The sequence below is a fragment of the Fistularia commersonii genome, chromosome 29 (assembly GCF_037954325.1).
Source record: "Fistularia commersonii isolate RoL2024-O1a breed Wild chromosome 29, RoL_Fcom_v1.0, whole genome shotgun sequence".
Lineage (NCBI taxonomy): Eukaryota > Metazoa > Chordata > Actinopteri > Syngnathiformes > Fistulariidae > Fistularia > Fistularia commersonii.
The window spans coordinates 2702140-2721811 of NC_141312.1; the positions used below are offsets into that span (position 1 = coordinate 2702140).

Consider the following 19672-nt stretch of genomic DNA (forward strand, 5'->3'; position numbering starts at 1 on the left):
CCTTACGTAGTAGTTTTTAAATATCTTGTATCTAAATCGTTGTAAGTGTTTTATTTTTTTTAATTTAAGGAAATAAAGGACCCCAAATATTCATTCGTAGTTTCGGTGTGCGATTTCCCCCGGCTTCATACGGGTTTCTTTGTCCATTTCTGATGCTCTCCTCCGTCGTAAACATGATCGTATCTCTTCCTGCTTTTTTGTCACCCTCAACTTGACCTGATCGACACTTCTCCGTATCAAAATGACACGATGTCCTCCACGACTGTGTCAACATTTTGCGCCGGTGTCCGTTTGGGTTACATCAGCTGTTTCATCCTTAAAAGTCGTGCTTTCGTAAAGAAGACGCGGCGAGCGATATCACTACATCGTCAGCGTATTGAATCGCGTAAAGATCGCTTCCATTCTGCTTAGCGGCGGGAGACGGATTTTGATTTCTTCTATTTCATTATTTCTCGACTCTGTTTTGTTTCGTTCGGTGGGAAATCTAAAGCGTGGATTCAGCGATGAGCCGTCGGTATGCACGCTTTTTTTTTTTTTTTTTTTTTTTTGCTTTATCGCTACAAAATCATGCGCCAAGGAATGACGGCGGATATGCCGGGGCAAGCTCCTTCTAATGAGGTCTGGCAGACATTCTGCCCCTGCTGAGCCCCTAATACCTACAATCCCGACTCCACCCCTGAGTGCGATAAGGGTGAAGCTGTGATCCTGCCGGATTGGATGGAGACAGTGATTACAGTAGGTTCTTTTTGTAGCATGCTAATGTGCGAGCGCGGCGATGCCTGCTGTCTCGTCTTGTAAATCACGCTTTAGCCGCGGCGACTCCGGCGCAATTTGCATTACTCAGACAATCGTAACAATGCAGCGAGCAGATGTGCATGCATTTTATCCTTTCTCTTCACCTTCATTACATTTGGTTTTACTTAATGAGGTGCTGTGCACGCTGCGATGTTTATGCTTATAGCTACTGTTGTGTAGTTTAGCTACCTAATTACCTGGCTTACTGGTTTGTGAAAATGTCAGCTGTTACCCCGTGCCACTTAGAGAGTAGAAGCTACTGTTCTGTTAACACATACGCCCCGCTTGACCAACATGCTGTTCCGGCGAGAGGAGAGTCGCTTCAAATGATTCTGCTGCAGAAGCAGCGACGGACAAGCATTTTATCGTATCCGTTTAAACCGATCACGTGGCCGATCTACAGGTGCGGCGAAAAGCCTCGCGGTCGCAAGACGACTATTTGTTGAATAATTCACATCCGGGTGCATCATTTCAAACAACAACTTTGATGCTGTAGATATTAAAGTCCCCATTATGCGGCTATTTTTTTAAAAAAAAAAAAGGGTTGCAGCAATTATTCGTTGATTAATTGATCTGTTTGTTGCGTTCGGCGTCGAGGTTTATTTGATCGTTTGAGGAAGCGCAGTTGCGTCTTCCGGAGGTTTTTAAAACGCAAATCGGCTCGATCGGGAGGGTTAATCGCGTTTGGGATTGTTTGTCGCAGATATAAAAGTCTCGCAGATTCACAGACGTCGGGTTTCACCTCAGACAGAGCCTGGAACACGGCGGCTCCTCACCGTCTATAGTTTGCTTGTTTAGTTCCCCCTACATACCTGTGGGATCCTCATTATTTTTATTTGATACCATAGAAACGAGGGTCGGCGTTGCGCATAGTTTCTGTCCGGAAATACCCATAAAATCAGCTACAAAGCCGGTATTAGATTGCGGCTTGGATACGAGCATTAAAATTCATGAGTGGCTTCTACAAGTTAATAACTTTAACCGAAATCGCGGGCATTTATACAGTCTTCGCGCCCTGCTTTGTTGGGTCTAGTTGGCCGGATCTCCGCTTTTTTTTCCCAGCTGGCGCGGCGAGTCCGGGCAGGGGTGAAGCCTGCAAACACACTCGCTTACAAAAGGAGAAAGCCTTGTTAAAGAATCCGGTCTTATTGCGAACCCTCTCCCTTCACCGGGATCCAACACAACCGCAGGAAGCACTTCGCCATTTCAGATGAAATCAAATCTGGTTTTTGAGACGCCGCGTCGGGACGCCCCGCTTTGTTTCCCATTTGATTTGATGTATTGTCCGAATAATGACAGCAGCCATAAACTCAACGCCCGCTCTGCCAGCTCTAATAATATTTGCTGTAACTGCAAGAAAAAACAAACTTTTCTTCTTTTCCCTGTTTTTTTTTTTTTTTTCCCAAGCGGGGGGAACTCAAACCCGTCACATCCGGATCGTCCCAAAATGTCCCGAGACCGTTTCCGTGCATCCTTTTTTTTTTGATAACCTGAGAAATATTCCTTCCCTGCCGTTCGTCGAGCCTCCCCCCTGAAAGCGTCTGGAGTCTCCTCCCGGGAGGCGCCATCCCACTTTCCGAGCCCGTTCTATAAATTATGCAACATCTAAATCACCAAACTAACAGCTGATGCAGAGATATGAGTGAACCATCAAGGAGAAGATCAAGTGGATGATGAAGCAGAGGATAATAACGGCTCTGCTGACGATGAAAACTGCGAGGCCGACGGCGGCGGTGATCACGCAGATGTTGACGAGGTGATTATATCTCTTAATCTGCCGGCTGAATGAAAAATCATCTCTCACGTTCGGTCCGTCGGACCTTGAGTGCCGGCGCCGTACCTCTGTCCGAAAAAAAACAAAACAAAAAAAAAAAAACACAATTTTTTTTTTTTTTTTAGCTCGGCGATAATTCAAAATAATAATAATATAAAAAAAAAAAAAAAAAAAAAAACACTTTTTTTTTTTTTCAGCTCGGCGATAATTCAAAATAATAATAATAAAAAAAAATAAAAAAAAAAACACACTTGATAGATAATGACAGATATTGCATTTCAGCGGAACGGTAATTTAACAGCTATATCGTGACACATTTTTGCTTTAATTAATAGATTGCACCTCCTGCGATTTCAGATATTGCCTTTGGCTATATTGCAATTTCAGTAACGTTAATGACGAGGAATGATGAGGATTCACAGCCGGCTCCCTCGCCTCCTCCTCCCCCCCCCCCGTCCGCCACATGGGACACATTCCCGGCAAAATAAATAAATGACATCCACGAGTAATTAAAGTTTCAAGTCCCACCCCGGCCGCTATAGACGAGTGCATGTCCGATCATAAAAGATTGAGTTATTTCTATGACGCCGTCTCCAAAAAAAGAATGTGGACGGAAGGAAACGCAGAAGGAATAAATGTAAGATTCATAAAGCCGGAGAGGAGAGAGTGCGTTGTTTGCAACATGACATACATTCGGAGTGGGAGGCAGGGGCGGATACTGTGGGCCTTTCCGGTAAAATATGAATCTCCTTACTTGCATTGGAACTGCAATTCCCAGCGGATGGAGCGTGGAAGGAGGAAAAAAAATAAAAAATCAGTGTTCTGATTACGGCTTCAGCCGAATAACCGGCATGTCTGGCATGTCAGGTGTTTACAAGGTGAATAACAACATGCGGCAAACAGAAGCAAGGTGACACAGGAGTGTTTGGGGGGGGGTTTATATCCCCTATCTGAGGAATCCCGCCGCCGATAATTAAAAAAAAAAAAACAGAGCGGTTTACATTCGCGGATATGCGTTTTATTTTTCTAAAAAACCTTGAACGTCTTACTTTGAAGAAATATGTTTTTTTTTTTTTTTTTTCTCATGCGAGCACTTGCAGACCGCAGATAATAGCGATGTCCTCCAGCTCAAGAGATCCGGCTGAAATACATCAAAAGTAATACAGCAACAAATCAGACGTTCTGTTATAATATTTGTAAAGACTTCTGGGCTAATGCGGAGGAACCAGACAGCAAGGCTGTGTGACAAAGCATCAGAATCCGTCTCCCCGTCGTGAAAATATTATCCTGTAATTTATCTTGAGAGGCCGCGGCTGCGCCCATGTTTTCCTCCGGTGACTCAGTGCCTCGGAGACGCCGGCCGCGATGTAGCCGACGTGGGGAATCGCCGACGACTCCTTTTATGGGGGCAATGATTTTGTCCCGCGTTCGGTCAATAAATGCTTAAAAAATCCCAGCCGTTCGTAACAGTTTAACCCGGTATTAACACATGATGGCTCCGTTCTCGTCGCCTCTCACGCTCCGCTCTGCCGTCCTATATTATGACGTGACGTTTAATTTATTTACTCGTTTTCGCGAAATCGAACGCGATTTCCCGCCACCTGCTTCGCCATCACTTGCCGGGAAAAGATGAGAGGTTTTACATTAACGGGAAAATGATAAATAACGGGCGGCGTTGTTTCCAGGGAGGAGAACGTTGAGAACAGATTTCGGGGATGGACGCCGTCATCGTCCTCCATCAGATCCGGGCCTTCTTTGGTCTGGTTGGGACATTTGTGTGTGTGTGTGTGTGTGTGTGTGTGTGTGTTATTTCTTTTGCTCATGCATTTAAAAAGTACTGGACTGGTAATGTTAGAAGCTAGCAAGAATATCATTCACGTGTTCATTCATTGATTATCCGTCCGGTGCATCCGGGGCGCTGTCATTGGTCGAGAGGCGGAGGTCATCCTCGAGCGGGTGCACGTGGAGACACGTGCAAACATTCACTCATTCGTTCACACACCAGTAGACGTACAAACTCATTTCCTTTTCCCCTTCAGGGGTCGCCACAGCGAATCCACCTTCTCCATCTAACCCTGTTCCCGAGATCCTCCTCTCTCACACCAACTTATTCATATCCTCTCTCACTACGTCCATAAATCTTCCTCTAGACGTCAAACTCCAGCATCCGTCTACCGATATATTCACTCCTAAAACACGTGGATCCGTCCTGGTCGCTCCCAAAGAAAACCTCAGTATCTTCATCTCTGCGACCTCCAGCTCTGCCTCCTGTCTTGTCCATCTCTTCTTTCATTCTTGCTGATAGTCTTCTATCTCATCCCTGTTTCTTTACTTCCTCCCGACACTCTCTGTAGCTCCAGACTGTACTTGATACACTCACTCATTCACATTCACTCTCATTCCAACGTCATCCATGCTGCCGTTCACTCACTCATCCGCACCTCATTTAAAAACAAACAAGCGTTCACTCCTTCATTCACCAGACATGCGACAATTCACCCTCTCATTCAAGCATCATATAGAGAGAGAAGCAACCGTTCACTTTTTTTGGCCATTTATCAACAACAATTCACCCTCTCATTCAAACATCATATAGAGAGTAAAGCAACCGTTTGCTTTTTTTGGCCATTTTTCAACAACAATTTGTTTGTTTGTTTGTTTGTTTAGAAGTTTATTAGGACAGTGTACAAATACATTAAGCACAGATGCAGAGATGTTTGTACCAAATTATAGCTCATGGCTAATTTCCATCTGTAGTCCTGGACAATACAAATACAATTCACCCTCTCATTCAAACATCACCTAGAGAAGCAAGCGTTTGCTTTTTTAGGTCATTTTTCAACAACAATTCACCCTCTCATTTAAGCATCATATAGAGAGAAGCTACCATTGGCTTTTTTTTTGGTAACTTTTCAACAACAATTCACCCTCTCATTCAAACATCATATAGACACATACATCACTCACTCATTCACATATCATCTACACATACAACCATTCACTCACTCGTTCACACCTCAGAGAACCAAGCAAGCATTCACTCATTCATTTGCATCATTTCAAGATAGGCAACAATTCACCCTCTCGTTCAAACGTCATAGAGAGAGAAGCAACCGTTTGCTTTTTTTGGTCATTTTTCAACAATTCACCCTCTCATTCAAACATCATATAGACAGATGCGTCACTCACTCATTCGCATATCATCTAGACGTGCAAGCATTCACTCATTCATTCACATCATTTCCAGATATGCAACAATTCACCCTCTCATTCAAACGTCATGTAGAGACATGCATTCATTCACTCCTCCAGAGCTGCAACCATTCATTCGTTCACACTTCATATGGAGACCAACAACCATTCAATTTGTTATTCAAGCACAAAGAAAAGACGGATTCTCTTCGGCTCCATTTTTTGGGGCGCGTTCTGTCAATCGGGAGGTCGGCGGTTCGATTCCCCGCCCCCTCCCGTCTGCGTGTCAGTGTCCTTGAGCGAGGCGCTGCCGGTTAGCGCCTCGGTTAGCATCGCCGTGTCGCGGTACCGTACAGAAAAGCGTCCGTCAAAGGAAATCGGGGAACAATAAACACTCGTTTATTTCATCACGTTCGGCCGAAGCTGCCAGAAAAAACAAACAAACGTGATTTCATCCCCGCTCGCCTGTTCAGTATTCGCCGAAATGCGTGTGAAGACAAGCCAACCGAATTAACTCAAAGCGAGCGCTTTCGTCCTCCTGTTTTGATTCGCGGCGCAGTCGCCGGGGTTGGAGAACGCGGACGTGATTTATTCCGACCTGAAAGCCGTCGACGGCGGTTCAACGGGGCCGCTTTTCTAAGCGGCCGGTAAACAGCGTAAGGAGCTTCAGCTGGGCCGCGCCGAGGTAGCAGCTTGTTAGAGCGATCCCGCGCAGCTGAGCAGCCTTCTGCGAGCGCGTCCCGTTTGCTGCAGGGTGGAGGGCGGGTGCTGTCCTTGTAGCTGGGCTGCAGGTCCCCAGGCGCTATCAGGACCTGAGTGACAACCCCCTGCTGTCTTTCGCCCGGCTTATATTTGCATCGCTATTTTTATCTACATTCAGCGCTGCAAACGCCACGCGTTAGAACTCCTCATCCCGACCCCCCCCCCCCCCTCTTTGCGAAATAGCGTTAAACTCCATCAGCGATTTTTTTCGAGTCGCATGTTTTTATATCTTAGCAGGTTGTATTCCCGCTTCTTCTATCCTGTAACCGGCGAAATATTAAGGAACCGCATGCAAACCCCTGCTGGTCGCCTGGAAGGCTCGAGCTGACAATCAGGAAACACAAAGGGGGAGAGCGTTGCAGGATCCCGGGAAGACGTCTATATGTTTCATACAAAAGATGTGCTGGGTATTTTTTTACGTCGATGCAGCGTGCGTAGATAAACATGCCTCATTGCGCGTAGAACCACCACCGCCACGATGATGAACCGATCGTAATTTTCGTCTTATTCATCCGGTCTGCTGGGGGAAGCCCGATATGATTAACGCCTTCCCTGCTGGCATTTTCCACCCACCCAGAAAATTCACACCCCTCTGGGGGATACAGTCAACAAAAGCACTCTTGGGCGAGAGAGCGCCGCATCCTCGTGGAAACGCCGAGGAAAAGGATGTTTCTTTTGTTTATTCCGAGCGAGAGGACACAGTAAAAGGATTTTTTTTTTTTTTTTTTTTTTTCGAGACGTTGTTTATGCCTTCGTTGTTTATTGCTCCGGCGAGCACTTTTTGGACGTGGGAGGCGTCCCTGCTATGGGAGGGTTGGTGGTCGTTGGTTGACGTGCGTGAAAAAGCGGCGCGTGCAAGTAAATTGATCGCTGTTTGTGAACGGCAGGAGGTCGGTGGTTCCGTCACCGAGTCTGTGTGTCATTTGCTTTCGTGAATATTGCTTTTAAAAAGCGACCTCATGGCTCGTCCTGTAGGATCAGAATAAAAGTCAGCTTTATTGTCAACAAAATAATAATCATCACAATAATGATAATCATGATAATAACAATAACAATAATAATAATAATGATGGAAATAGGAATGAAAATAATAGTATATAATAATAATGAAAATTATAATATATAATAATCACAACAAAAAATGACACTATTAATAATCATAATCATAATAAAGATAATCACAATAATGATAATAATAATAATAATCACAATAATAATATATAATAATAATCACAATAATAATTATAATATTAATAATAATATAAATCACAATAATAATAATGATATAATAATCATAATAATCACAATAATAATAATGATAATAATAATAATAATGATAATAATAATAATACTGCGCACATTAGCAGTAAAATGTACAGTTACATTTAAAGTATGGGATACATTTGATGTCATGATGGAGTACTTGGAGTTTTTTTTGTACAGAATAGTGAAAAGGGCACTATTAATACCATCGTGGTATAAATATACTATACATTAATACTGTAATCGGTTACTATTGGAGTGTCATCGTGCTGTTGCAGTAACTGCATGCCGAGTTGGCTCTCCACCACGTCAGTCTGACGCAGGTTTGGATCTCATCTCAGCAGCTCCGCTAAACACAAATTCGGATAAATGTGACAATTCGCTCTCCTTCGCTGAATTTTCCGACGGCGACGTCGGTACGGAGAAGAGCCGGGCGAGTATTCCTCTGTCCTCTGTGGTCTCGGATGCATGGAGAGAGAAAAAAAAAACAAAAAACATATCTTTTTATTTGTTCCATTATTTCTTTAAAAGGGAAAAACAATCTCACTGTCACTGTATTTGTATTTTCTACTGGTCGGCGCAGGCTAACTCCTGGAATGACTTGACCTCCGGGTGAGAAAGAACAACTTGCATCCACCTCTGCCGGGCGCAGCTTCTCCCGAGGTCTGCACGGCACAGACGGCCGCCGCGATCGATGTTTTATTCCTTTTTTTTTTTTTTTCGGCGGGGCCGGAGGAGGGGGGGGGATTTATTTCCGTCTGTATATTTTTTTACAGCTCTCTCCGCGATACAGCTGTTAAACAAACAAACAACAAAAAAGAAACAAAACAAAAATAAGGATTGCTGGGAAATTCCGTCTTTATTAACGGGACGGCGAAAACGGAGGCGCATCAGCCGGCGGCTGCACTCTGCAGTGACTAAAAGCTGCCACCAGACAGATGCGTAAATTATTTATTACGGCGCGGCAAACAAAGTACGGCATTTTTTGTTTCTCATCAGTTCGGCTCTTGACGAACTCACAGGCGGCAGACGATTAAACCGAAGAGAAAATTCAATTAAACAAAATTTCTTTATCTGGAGACAGCAGCGGTTACATATTACATCCCCGTAATTCAAAATTTCCATGAAGGGGGTTTTCACCGCGAATGTGGGTCAAGTCAGACTTTGTTCCATAATCGAGCTCCATCAGATTTAATATTTAAACCGGAGTCATTAAAAGTATGTATCGTTATTGTACTCATTGTTTCCGTTTGTGATCGAGTCTGGTAATTTCATTTCGGGTTTAACATAGAATGCTTTTACATTCGTCCGCGATACCCGGCGCGCCCGTCTCCGAATTAAAATTGCACAAAGAGCCGTGAATGGCGGATGCGGAACAGACGTGGACGAATGTATAATAGATATTTCTCAAGTCGGTATTATTTAAAATTTGAAACCAAAGTGTGGATACAAATGTTGGCTCTCTGATGGAGCGTGTTTCTCACGTTTGCGCGCATCTAGCTATTATTATCATCTCCTATTTCTTCCGTTTTTAGCAAAACCGCCTCTCGTAACTCCTGAAACGGAAATAGAATAGAAATCGTGTGTGTTAAGGCAGTTTTGGCTTTTTAGCTCATTATTTAAAACAAATGAGTCTCCCGGGTCGATTTTAATGATCCGAACGGCGGCGTCCAAAACACACAGACAACCCATTAAGTCGAGGCGTGGCCGAATCGCTCTTCGGAGACGCCGTATCGCGGCCTTCATCCGGGGCGTTTGGACAAAACGGCGACGGGCGTGTTCTCATTAACGACGCCTCAATGCCAGCGCGACAAAACACACACCCGTCAATGCTTTTTAGAGTAAACAAATTGTCGATGATAACGAAAGGGAGTCACGTCTCTTTCAGCCTTATAAAATAAATAAATAAAACAAAAAAGACACAATCATTGTTCAAACACTGCATTGTCAATAAAGGGAAATTATAAAATATTCAGATTACCTTATAATTCTACATCCCCGCCTCCAACTGGCTCCTCGCTGTTCAGTAAATGATCAATCAAAACAGCTAAACCACTGTGACATCCTTATTGTTATTAATGTAATTTTTCTTAAATACAACATTTGGTATGTGTTGATAACTGCAGACAGGCCTGTGTTTGTATTTGTGTGTGTGTGTGTGTGTGTGTGTGTGTGTGTGCCTTCACACACCTCTCCTCCCTGAAATAACAGTTCAGATTTGGTCATGGTCTTTGCAATTTAGACCAGCGTCGACCCGGTCTGAAGCCAAGGCGAGTCAAAAAAAAAAATAAATAAAATTAAAAAAAAAAAAAAAAAAAAATCATCCGTGCTCAAGATAGCGCTGCGAAAGATTTATTTTTTATTTTTTATCTAAAATGCACTTAATTCCAGACAAAGGCTCAGTGAACCACAAAGGGAACGAGAATGAATTCGGTAAATTGGTAATAAAAAAAAACGCACCGTATTTCCAAATACGACGGTTTTCCCCTCCCGCCTCGGCTCGACCCGTCGACGGCGCTTTTTTGAGCAGATTACGCACCGATTGACTAGAAGGAGAAATGTTTATTTTGAAAATGAAAATATGACGAGAAGCAACGCGGTGACTTTATTTTCTCTCTATGTTAAAGGGATGATAAAAGTATGCGTAAATTTAACGAAGCGGGGTTGCCTCCATCTCTGTGAAGGCTCACCGTAAAGACTCCTGCAGCCATGAAGTCTAACGGCTTATGTAGTTCAGAGTAGCTTTTGAGTTTCCGCAGAGTTGTGGCTCACCTGTCAGCGAGCATTTGCATACCGCGGGACTCCTCGCGCTGTCACGGGGAATCTAAAGCCACCCCCTCCAACCTAAAATAAAAAAAAAAAAAAAAAAATCCCTGTCATCATATATTTGCACCTCCTCCAGGAAAGTAAATATACAAAAATAAATGTGCGCTGCTTTGATTTGATCCTCACTCAGAGTATAAGCTCCGAGGTTGAGGGGGGAAAAGATTGCAGATGGGAAGTGGAGGTCATTACATGCAGTCCAACTTTTACTCCGTGCACAGACCGTGACAGACTTATTCCTCTGGTATTGGAAGTGATTACTGACTGTCCCCTCCTCCTCCTCCTCCTCCACCACATCAGCTCCAACGGGCCTATTGTGAAAATTCTTTCGTAGGATTCCTTGAGAGAATGATGTGTTTTCAACCTCGACTGGCCCTCTAATAAGATGATTGATGAGTGAAAAGAAAATAAAGATCCATGATATCAATTTGGTATTAATGCAATGTTAGATTCTGCAAAAGGAGCATGCAGGCCCATATATATATATATATATATATATATATATGTCTCAGAAAATTAGAATATTGTGATCAAGTTCTTTATCTTCTGTAATGCAATCACAAAAATGTCATACATTCTGGATTCATTACAAATCAACTGAAATATTGCAAACCTTTTATTATTTTAATATTGCTGATGATGGCTTACATCTTAAGAAAAAAAAAATCCTATCTCAAAATATTAGAATATCATTAAAAAGTCATTTTTGTTTTTTTAATTGCATTACAGAAGATAAAGAACTTTATCACTATATTCTAATTTTCTGAGACAGTCCTGTATCTATATATATATATATAAATATCAAATAAAAGGAACAGTAAAATAACACATCCTAGATGTGACTGAATGAAATATTTTTATGAAATACTTTATTCTTTCCATAGTTGAATGAGTTGATAACAAAATCACACAAATATTGTCAATGGAAATCAAATGTATGAACCCATGGAGGTACATATATTTATATATGTAACTCAATCAATTCAATATTTCCTTTCTGAAAATTAAATGGGTAACAGATGGGTGGAAAAAAAAAATATATACACACACACACACATATATGACAACACACACACACATATATGTATATCTGTGTAATATGTATGTTTATATATATAAATGTATGTAAGAGTGTGTATATATGTGAATAGATAGATATATATATATACATATATATATATATATGCATACACACACACATATATGTACACCAACACACGTATATCACTGTGTATTTATATGTATATAAAGATATATATACATATATAGATACATATATTCATACACATTTATAATTTTACACACAGACATATATGCATATAATACCCGTGTGTGTGTATGTATATATATCTGTGCATATATTTATGTACACATATTTGTACGTTTATATATGTGCAGGTTTGTACATCTATATATGTATTGTGAGCGAGGTCGGAGTCCGAAGCGTAAACGATGTATCGAATATCCCCAGTAACAGTTCTATGGTACAGATAAACAAAACGCAACGGCGCGATTCTCCACGGAAATGACTAATGGCACCGGGGGAGAGACATTTTGAAAAATGTAAACACGCGACATCGAATCGTATCGCGGCGCCGCGATCGACCGGGCGACCGATCCGGGGTTCGGCCCGCCTCTCGCCCCCCCCGAGACCCCGGGTTCAGGGCGGGCGCGTGGAGAGCGAACGCTAAGTGGCTGCATCAATTTATTCGCGATCGCTCGCGGCCTCGCACCGATTCACTCATGCATCCAGATCAACTCTTCCCACCCCCGCTGTCAACAATTATTGAACAAACCCTGGAGAAACGCTAATATCTGGAGTTTATTGTTTGCTTTTCAGTTTCCATGGTTATCCCTCGCGATATTCCTCTCTGGATGTTTTTGTGAAACGGCTTGTTTTGCTCTTTTGCATACGACGCGCTACGGTTTGGTGAACCTCGGCCCGGCGACGTGAAATATATGCACGCGCGTAAGAAACGCGCGCGCGTTAGCGCCGCAGCCGCTCGGGAAATCACGTTAAACCCGTCGGCGGTAAAAAAGCAAACAAAGCAAACCTCCAGCAAAATATCTGCATATGCTCTGTAGTAAGAGCGCATTACTGTCAGGGCGAACGTACCTCCTCTTGGTCGGTATAGAGGAGCGCGGGAAAGGTCGCCTCTGTATTCTCTGAAACATCATTGACACAATGAACCCTGTTGGTCGGTGTCATCCGTGGATTTAGGCAGAACATCAGTCCTTCTCCCTGGAGCTCAGAGGCTTAGTATCTCAGAGCAGAGCTGCGCGATATCTCTGTCCGCCCCTCTGCCCTTCCCCAGGGTGGCGGGTCGACTCTCTCTTCATGCTTGTTCTGCACAGACCCGTCCAGGAAGTGTTCAAATAATGATGCCGTGTTGATTAAATAAAGAGAGCGTAACGGGTAAAAATGCAAAATGCAGGATATTTGCTTCGGAGCAGACAGACACTGAGTCACCGCCATTGAAATTCCGCCGCGTGGGGAAAAAGGAAAGGACGCGTGAGATTCTGTAATATTTTCCCGTTGACGAGTATTTAGCTTAATTGTATTTGCATTCTTGCAACAGCGGCGGGAGCGATGAAGGATATTGTAAGAGTTGTGATGTCATCATTAATCGTGATGTAACGCATTCAAATACGGGAGGCCGCTCACGCCGCGCACGCAAGAGGAAATCGTGCCGGGACCGGCTCTCATTTCAGGGACTTTAAAAAGACTCCGAAATATTAATTTAAGAATCGAGACCAGAACGATCAATCACAATGCTACAAACAATGCTCATTTTAGACGTATTACGTGTCCCCGGGGCTGATGGAGCCGTTCCAGCTTTCACTCTGCCGCCACCATAAGATTAAGACCTTCAAGGATAAACAAATTTATATTTATATATATATATATATATACCAACTCAATATTTCCTTTCTGAAAATTAAATGGGTAACAGATGGGTGTGAAAAAAAAAAAAAAAAAACGCACTCTCTATTTTACATCCATTTTCCCAAGACACCTGTTGTTGATTATACAATTAAATTAAGTTTACATGAAATGGTTAGAGATGTGAAAATATTCGAAAGGGAATATTTTAAAAGATTTTCGACCGTCTAGACGAGGAGAGGTTTGTTTTGCGGCCGCGTTCTCGCACACTGATTCCCAGCCTGGTTTGTGCGAGTGATCTGGAAGTAATCTTCGTATCGCAACCGTTCGCCGCGCCCGTCCGTATTTACGCCGGATACAGCCTGGTAAATTGTTAGCCACTGATTTGAAACCCGAATTGTACTTCGGAATCGTACCCAGCATCCGTTTGTATGTAATGGCACTTCTCTCCGGGGGTCGGAAAAGAACGGGACTCCGGTTTGTCTTCTGTTTTGAAACAAACGGAGTGTACCGCTAATGCGCGGCCACTGTGTTACCGTGGGTAGATGTTGCCGCTCCGCGGGTTTCTGGTGAGTTTTAATGATCGCGGTCGAGTCCAGAAAGCTTCAATTTATGCGGTTAAAACAACGTGTTGGACCAACGGAGGATATCTGTCCTGTTGGGACGTGTCGGCTGTCAACAGGAAAACAGTTTATTACCGTCTGGTTCCCAGACATCCGGGAGACTCGGGAGGCCGTGACCCTTCGGCGTGGGGAACGCAGCCTCGGCCCTTTTTCAGCAATATCAGCAAGTCCCTTTCTGGGCAGGGAATAAAAGCACAGAGCTCCAAATATCACTTCCAGGATCACCGGACTAAATTGATATGCAATATTTGTAAAAAAGAAAAAAAAAGGCGTCACATCCGTATGTTTTTAGGCTCCTTCAGTGGAGAATACATGTAAAATAAATGTGAAGTAATGTACTTTTTTTTTTTTTTTCTTTACATTACATACCCAGTCATTTGGCAGACGATTTTATCCAAAGCGACTTACAAAAAGTGCAATTTAGTCACCGAATATCCAAAGTACTAGTAGTCAGAAGTGACCACTCAACCAAATTGCCGTCTCAGAACCATAAACGCATACGTTCATTTCATCGTTTTTTGTTTTTTTTCTACCGGAGGAGTTGTTTTTTTTTTTTTTTTTAATGTTGGCCACTGGGTGGCGCCGCTGAGTCCCATTGTTGCTTTCATTATTGTTACTTCGCCAACAGCAGCAGACACCTTCTCACATTTTTGGGATTTCTCATGCAGTCAGGTGTGGGTTCTGGAGGTCCACCTGGGTAACAGCTTCTACCCAAGTATTAGCATGTGATCACGTGTTTTGCTGTGTCGGGCGACCCCTATTTCTACGTGCGAAACGTTTTTATTTTATTCCTCGCCAAACACCGGTCAACCACATTGGTGAAAATAATACACCCGCATACAAGTCTTTGCGCCATATATGATAAACATTTAATATTACTGATGCGCAATGACGACTGTGGTCGATGTCCGGTCTTGCTACCTTAGACCCTTGTTTAGGGGTGCTTAACTCATTTTGGTCTACATACACAGACCAAGGGCTACATACACTTTTTTTTTTTTTTTTGTAAAGGAGAGGTAAATTCTAAAACTATTTATATGTAATAAACTGTTTAAAGAATACATGACAAACAACATGTTTTGTCTTTTCAGTTGTCTGTGCATTTTGTTGTATTTGTATGGTAAACTTGCTGAATCCACACCAAGCATGCAGGTTTCTTATTAACCTCAACGAACAAATTAAAAGGGGTAAATTTTTCTTGGAAAACCCGACACTCCATGTCTGCTTTTTTTCTTTTTTTGAACGAAATCTTGCAGATGAGGCTGTAAAAATGCTATTTTTATATATTTTTTCCACGGGCCGGATCAGCCCTCCTGGCGGGCCGATACCGGCCCGCGGGCCGTACCTTTGACACCCCTGGCCAAGTTCATTCATCTTGAAGAGTAGAGATACTCCATTGAACGTGAAGGAAATCAAGGTGTCTAGCAGCAAACACATCATACACAATGCAGAGACTGTATCTGCATACATACAACCAGTCACTTAGCAGATATATAATACATATATATCATAACAATAATCCAAGAAGGTGAGAAAAGTGTCCTGATAAGTTGACTTGCAGTAATCCAAGTTCTAGTCCAGTCCGACTGCACAACCCTGGGGACAAAAGACCTCCGCAGTCGAACTACACACCAAATACGATAAAGAAAAAAAAAAGATGTCTCACTTGTTCTGTTGTGTATTGATACAAAAAGTCAATCAATGAAGCGAAACACGTAAACAAGCAGAAAGCGCAGGACGAATCCAGAGTCTCCGTTGACCTCCGTTGGGCTGCAGGGCTCTTACCGACGCTCCCCCGGTGGCTCCACACCCGTATTTAGATAAAAAACGAAGCCAAATCTGGCCACGTGCTCCGCAGCGACCGGCTACCGGAGCTATTTTCCACACCGTAACCGACCCCGGCAAATTGAAATTCATCCTGTGCGTAAGCTGTCGGTTTTCATGACCTTCCAGGTTGCAACTATTCCCGCGGTGAGCCCCTCTATCAGAGAGGTTTCCGTCTGACCCGCCGCGTTCGGAGATTTTCCGGCGTAACTTTGATTTGACTGTTGCGATACAGCCGTCTCGCAACTTTAGCAAATAAACCCGGCAGCGACCGCAACGCATACTGTATCTTTCTCCTTGCCAGGGATGAAACCGCGGCCAGCTTTACGAAAAACACCTTTAATCACTGAACCAACGGCGCCATTATACATTTTTTTTTTTTTTTTCTTTTAGCTGTGAAAAACTGCAAAACCAGTTATTTTTAACCGTTTGCATGCATCGTGCAACCATTACACCCCAATGAATCGATACCTGTCTCCAGGTGTTTGCATCCCCTCCGTCTTTCCGGGGTGACTTTGGTGCATTTGGTGAATGTTAACAAGAAAGAATGAGATGAAAATCTGGTGACGCATGAGTGTGTGTGTGTGTGTGTGCATGTCTGGAAGGCACACCCTCTTTTGTTTATCGCAGTTCTTTCCTTCTTGTTGGTTTTCCCAGCGCGGCCCTCCCTCTCGCCCTCCTCGCCGCCGGCCTGCATGTGTTGTTTAGCTAACATCTTAGCCCGAGAGTGCACAGGCTTTCGGGTGCTCAGCACCGCGGAAGTTGGCTATGGATCGTACCAAAACATCTGTGGGGGTGTTGCTTATGAAACACATTTTCTCCACCGGCCTCTTGGAAATAAGCACAGATTTCCAAAAAAAAGAAAAAAAAAAAAAAAAAAAAGAATCAGTTTGGCCCAAAGCTTCAATTTCTGCTCCCGCGGGAGGACAGAAGGCGGGTCAGCGGGATTCCGGAGCCTCCCGGCTCACGAGTCGCGTCCCCGGCCAGATGCTGGACTTTATCGAAATCGACCTTCGGCTCGAAATCACCTGCAAATTGAAAATAAATAAATGAATAAAGCGCCGTTCTCCGCGAGGAAAGGAACCGGCGAAGCGCTCGGAACAATTAAACTTTTATATATCATGTACATATTTCCCATGCTGCCATTTTAATGAATTATAGGATTTTGTAAATCATTCGCTTTATTACGTATAATGATGTTTTTGTACATGATTGCCCGCAACTATTCATCACAGCCTTTTTCTTTTATGTCTCAGGATGTCGTGATGCTCGGAAGGCGGGAGGCAGCGCCTAGGCTCGGTGCCTGGTTAACCCGTGGAGGACTGACTGAAACGGTGCTGGATGGCGGCCAAGACACCGGACGGTGAAGACGAGGAAGCGCGCGGTATCGTGGATCGCTCGTGTCGTTCGCCGCCTCTCGCAAAGTAGATGCAAAGCGTCCCTGCGAGGCGCCTCCGCCGTTCGCTCTTTCACGCGTCTTCCCAGGAACCATGGCAAAAACGATCGGGATAGATAGTCAAGGGCGGGAATAGAAGTCCGACCGCTGAAAACTTTCCACGGCGACTAAGCCGGCGCTAAAGCTCGGAGATATCGCCCCCCTCGCGACGGCGTCGGTTTTCGTGTGTGTGACAGAGCGGCGAGGAGAAGCGAGTACCTTCGGCTAGAAAACCATCATGGGCAGGTGTAACGCAAAGGCTTTCTGGCTTCTGCTCTTAGCTCGGTCGGTGTTGACAGGTATGGCTTTGGAATACGAGGGCGTCCCGGGCCAGTGGACGCGCTACGGACAGTGGGACGCCAAGGCGACAGGTGAGCTCAGCTTCATACTGAAGACCAACGTCAGCAAAGCCCTGGTGCTCTACTTGGACGACGGCGGGAACTGTGACTTCCTGGAGCTCCTGATCGCCGAGGGGAGGCTCCAGTTGCGCTTCACCATCCACTGCGCCGAACCGGCCTCCCTGCACACCGAGACGCGAATCGACGACCTGCGCTGGCACAGAGTCCTCCTCTCTCGTAATTTCAGGGAGACCAAGCTGGCGGTGGATAACGAGGAGAAATCCGTGGGCGTGAAGTCCAAGAGAAAAGAGATGGTCGTCGCCAGCGACCTCTACGTGGGGGGGATCTCGCCCGACGTGCGCCTCTCCGCCCTGACGTCCAGCACCGTTAAATACGAGCCGCCGTTCCAGGGTCTCATAGCCAATTTGAAATTCGGGGAGGCGCTGCCGTTGCTGCTGGACGGTCAGGCCGTCCACGGCGACCTGGAGTACATTTGCGCGTCGCACTCGCCGTGCAACAACAAAGGCTTGTGCTCCGTCAGCCAAGGAGAGGTCCTGTGCGACTGTATCAATACCAGCTACAAGGGAAGGTACTGCCACGAAGGTGAGAAATCGAATCTACCCGTTCTTTGCAACTTTGGATGATTTCGGTCGCGGAATTCTAACCGCTTTGATGACAAACTCTGAAATATCCCGTCGCCTTTAACCTTTTATACCTGGTTTCCGCTCAAAGCGGTGGTCGTAAGACGTTCGTCGAGCTCAGGGGTCGGCGACCCTTAACACCCAAAGAGCCACTTGGACCCGGTTTCCTCAGAAAAGAAAACACCGGGAGCCGCGATTACTTTTTGACGTCTAAAATAAAGGCACCACTGTATATATTGCTTTTTATTACCTTTACACTTTGTATAAACAAGTGTGTAGTGTGTTGCTCCTAAAATTCACAAAGTATTACGGAGAAAATAAAATTTTATTTATGTAATGAACTCATTTTGGGCTTTCAGAGCGTTTAGCGGAGCCTTGACCTGAATTTTAAAAATAAATCGCGAAAAAATCACTGTCAGTAAACAATAAAAAATAAATATTTGCAAAATATCTTCATAAATATTTATTTTACCCGGTTTATGGGACTTCTGCTCCTGAACTTCTGCGCACAGCATTTGCAAATCGGGACTTTATACCGGCTTCTGCGAGCGTGACATTATTTTGAGCGGCGAAAAATAATCGATATCGTTCTATCTAATATTTCAAGATCACAATAATCTTCCATCTTAGACTTAAAAGTTAAAAAAAAGGAATTAACACAAATGAAATACGAAAAATAATCAATATAATGTTATCTAATATTTCAAGATCCCAATAATCTTCCATCTTAGAACTAAAAGTTAAAAAAAGGAATTAACACAAATGAAATACGAAAAATAATAGATATTATTTTATCTAATATTTCAAGATCACAATAATCTTCCATCTTAGAACTAAAAGTTAAAAAAAGGAATTAACACAAATGAAATACGAAAAATAATAGATATAATTTTATCTAATATTTCAAGATCACAATAATCTTCCATCTTAGAACTAAAAGTTAAAAAAAGGAATTAACACAAATGAAATACACTTCAATTAAATATTTATAATTTATTTTCCCAATCCACTCGTAGCCGCAGTGTAAAAATAATAGAGCCGCGGGTTGCCGACCCCTTGGCTGGCTGTTCGCCACTCGGAAAAATAGACGGCTAAGATAAAAAGAAAAGTCTTGCGTGACCAGTTGTGCGTGGTGAGGCACGAGCGCCGTACTGTTAGATTGTTTCTGAAAAATGTCCCGCGGAGAGTCACCGGGATGGAGCCGGGACCCCAATTCGGTGGAAATATACGACCTGCACACTCATTGGGTTTTAGAGAATAATCAATAGAGGCGGGTGATTTAAGGCGAGGGGAGCTCCGGCTCGTCCGCCGCAGGAGG

The 19672-nt window shown here is 43.8% G+C and overlaps 1 protein-coding gene across 7 annotated transcripts in view; it reads left to right on the forward strand.

Annotated features, from left to right (window-relative positions):
- The window catches only part of LOC147216637 (neurexin-2-like), a 174582-nt gene that overhangs the window by 18593 nt on the left and 136317 nt on the right, over positions 1-19672 (forward strand). For 6 of the 7 annotated variants that reach the window (XM_086177451.1, XM_086177458.1, XM_086177455.1 and 3 more), the window contains exon 2: positions 17197-18316. In XM_086177451.1, the coding sequence (XP_086033577.1) occupies positions 17614-18316 (703 nt within the window). In that variant the 5' untranslated portion in view covers positions 17197-17613. Of the gene's footprint in view, positions 1-14662; positions 18317-19672 lie in introns of those variants that run through there. The other variant, XM_086177452.1, reaches the window with a different exon arrangement.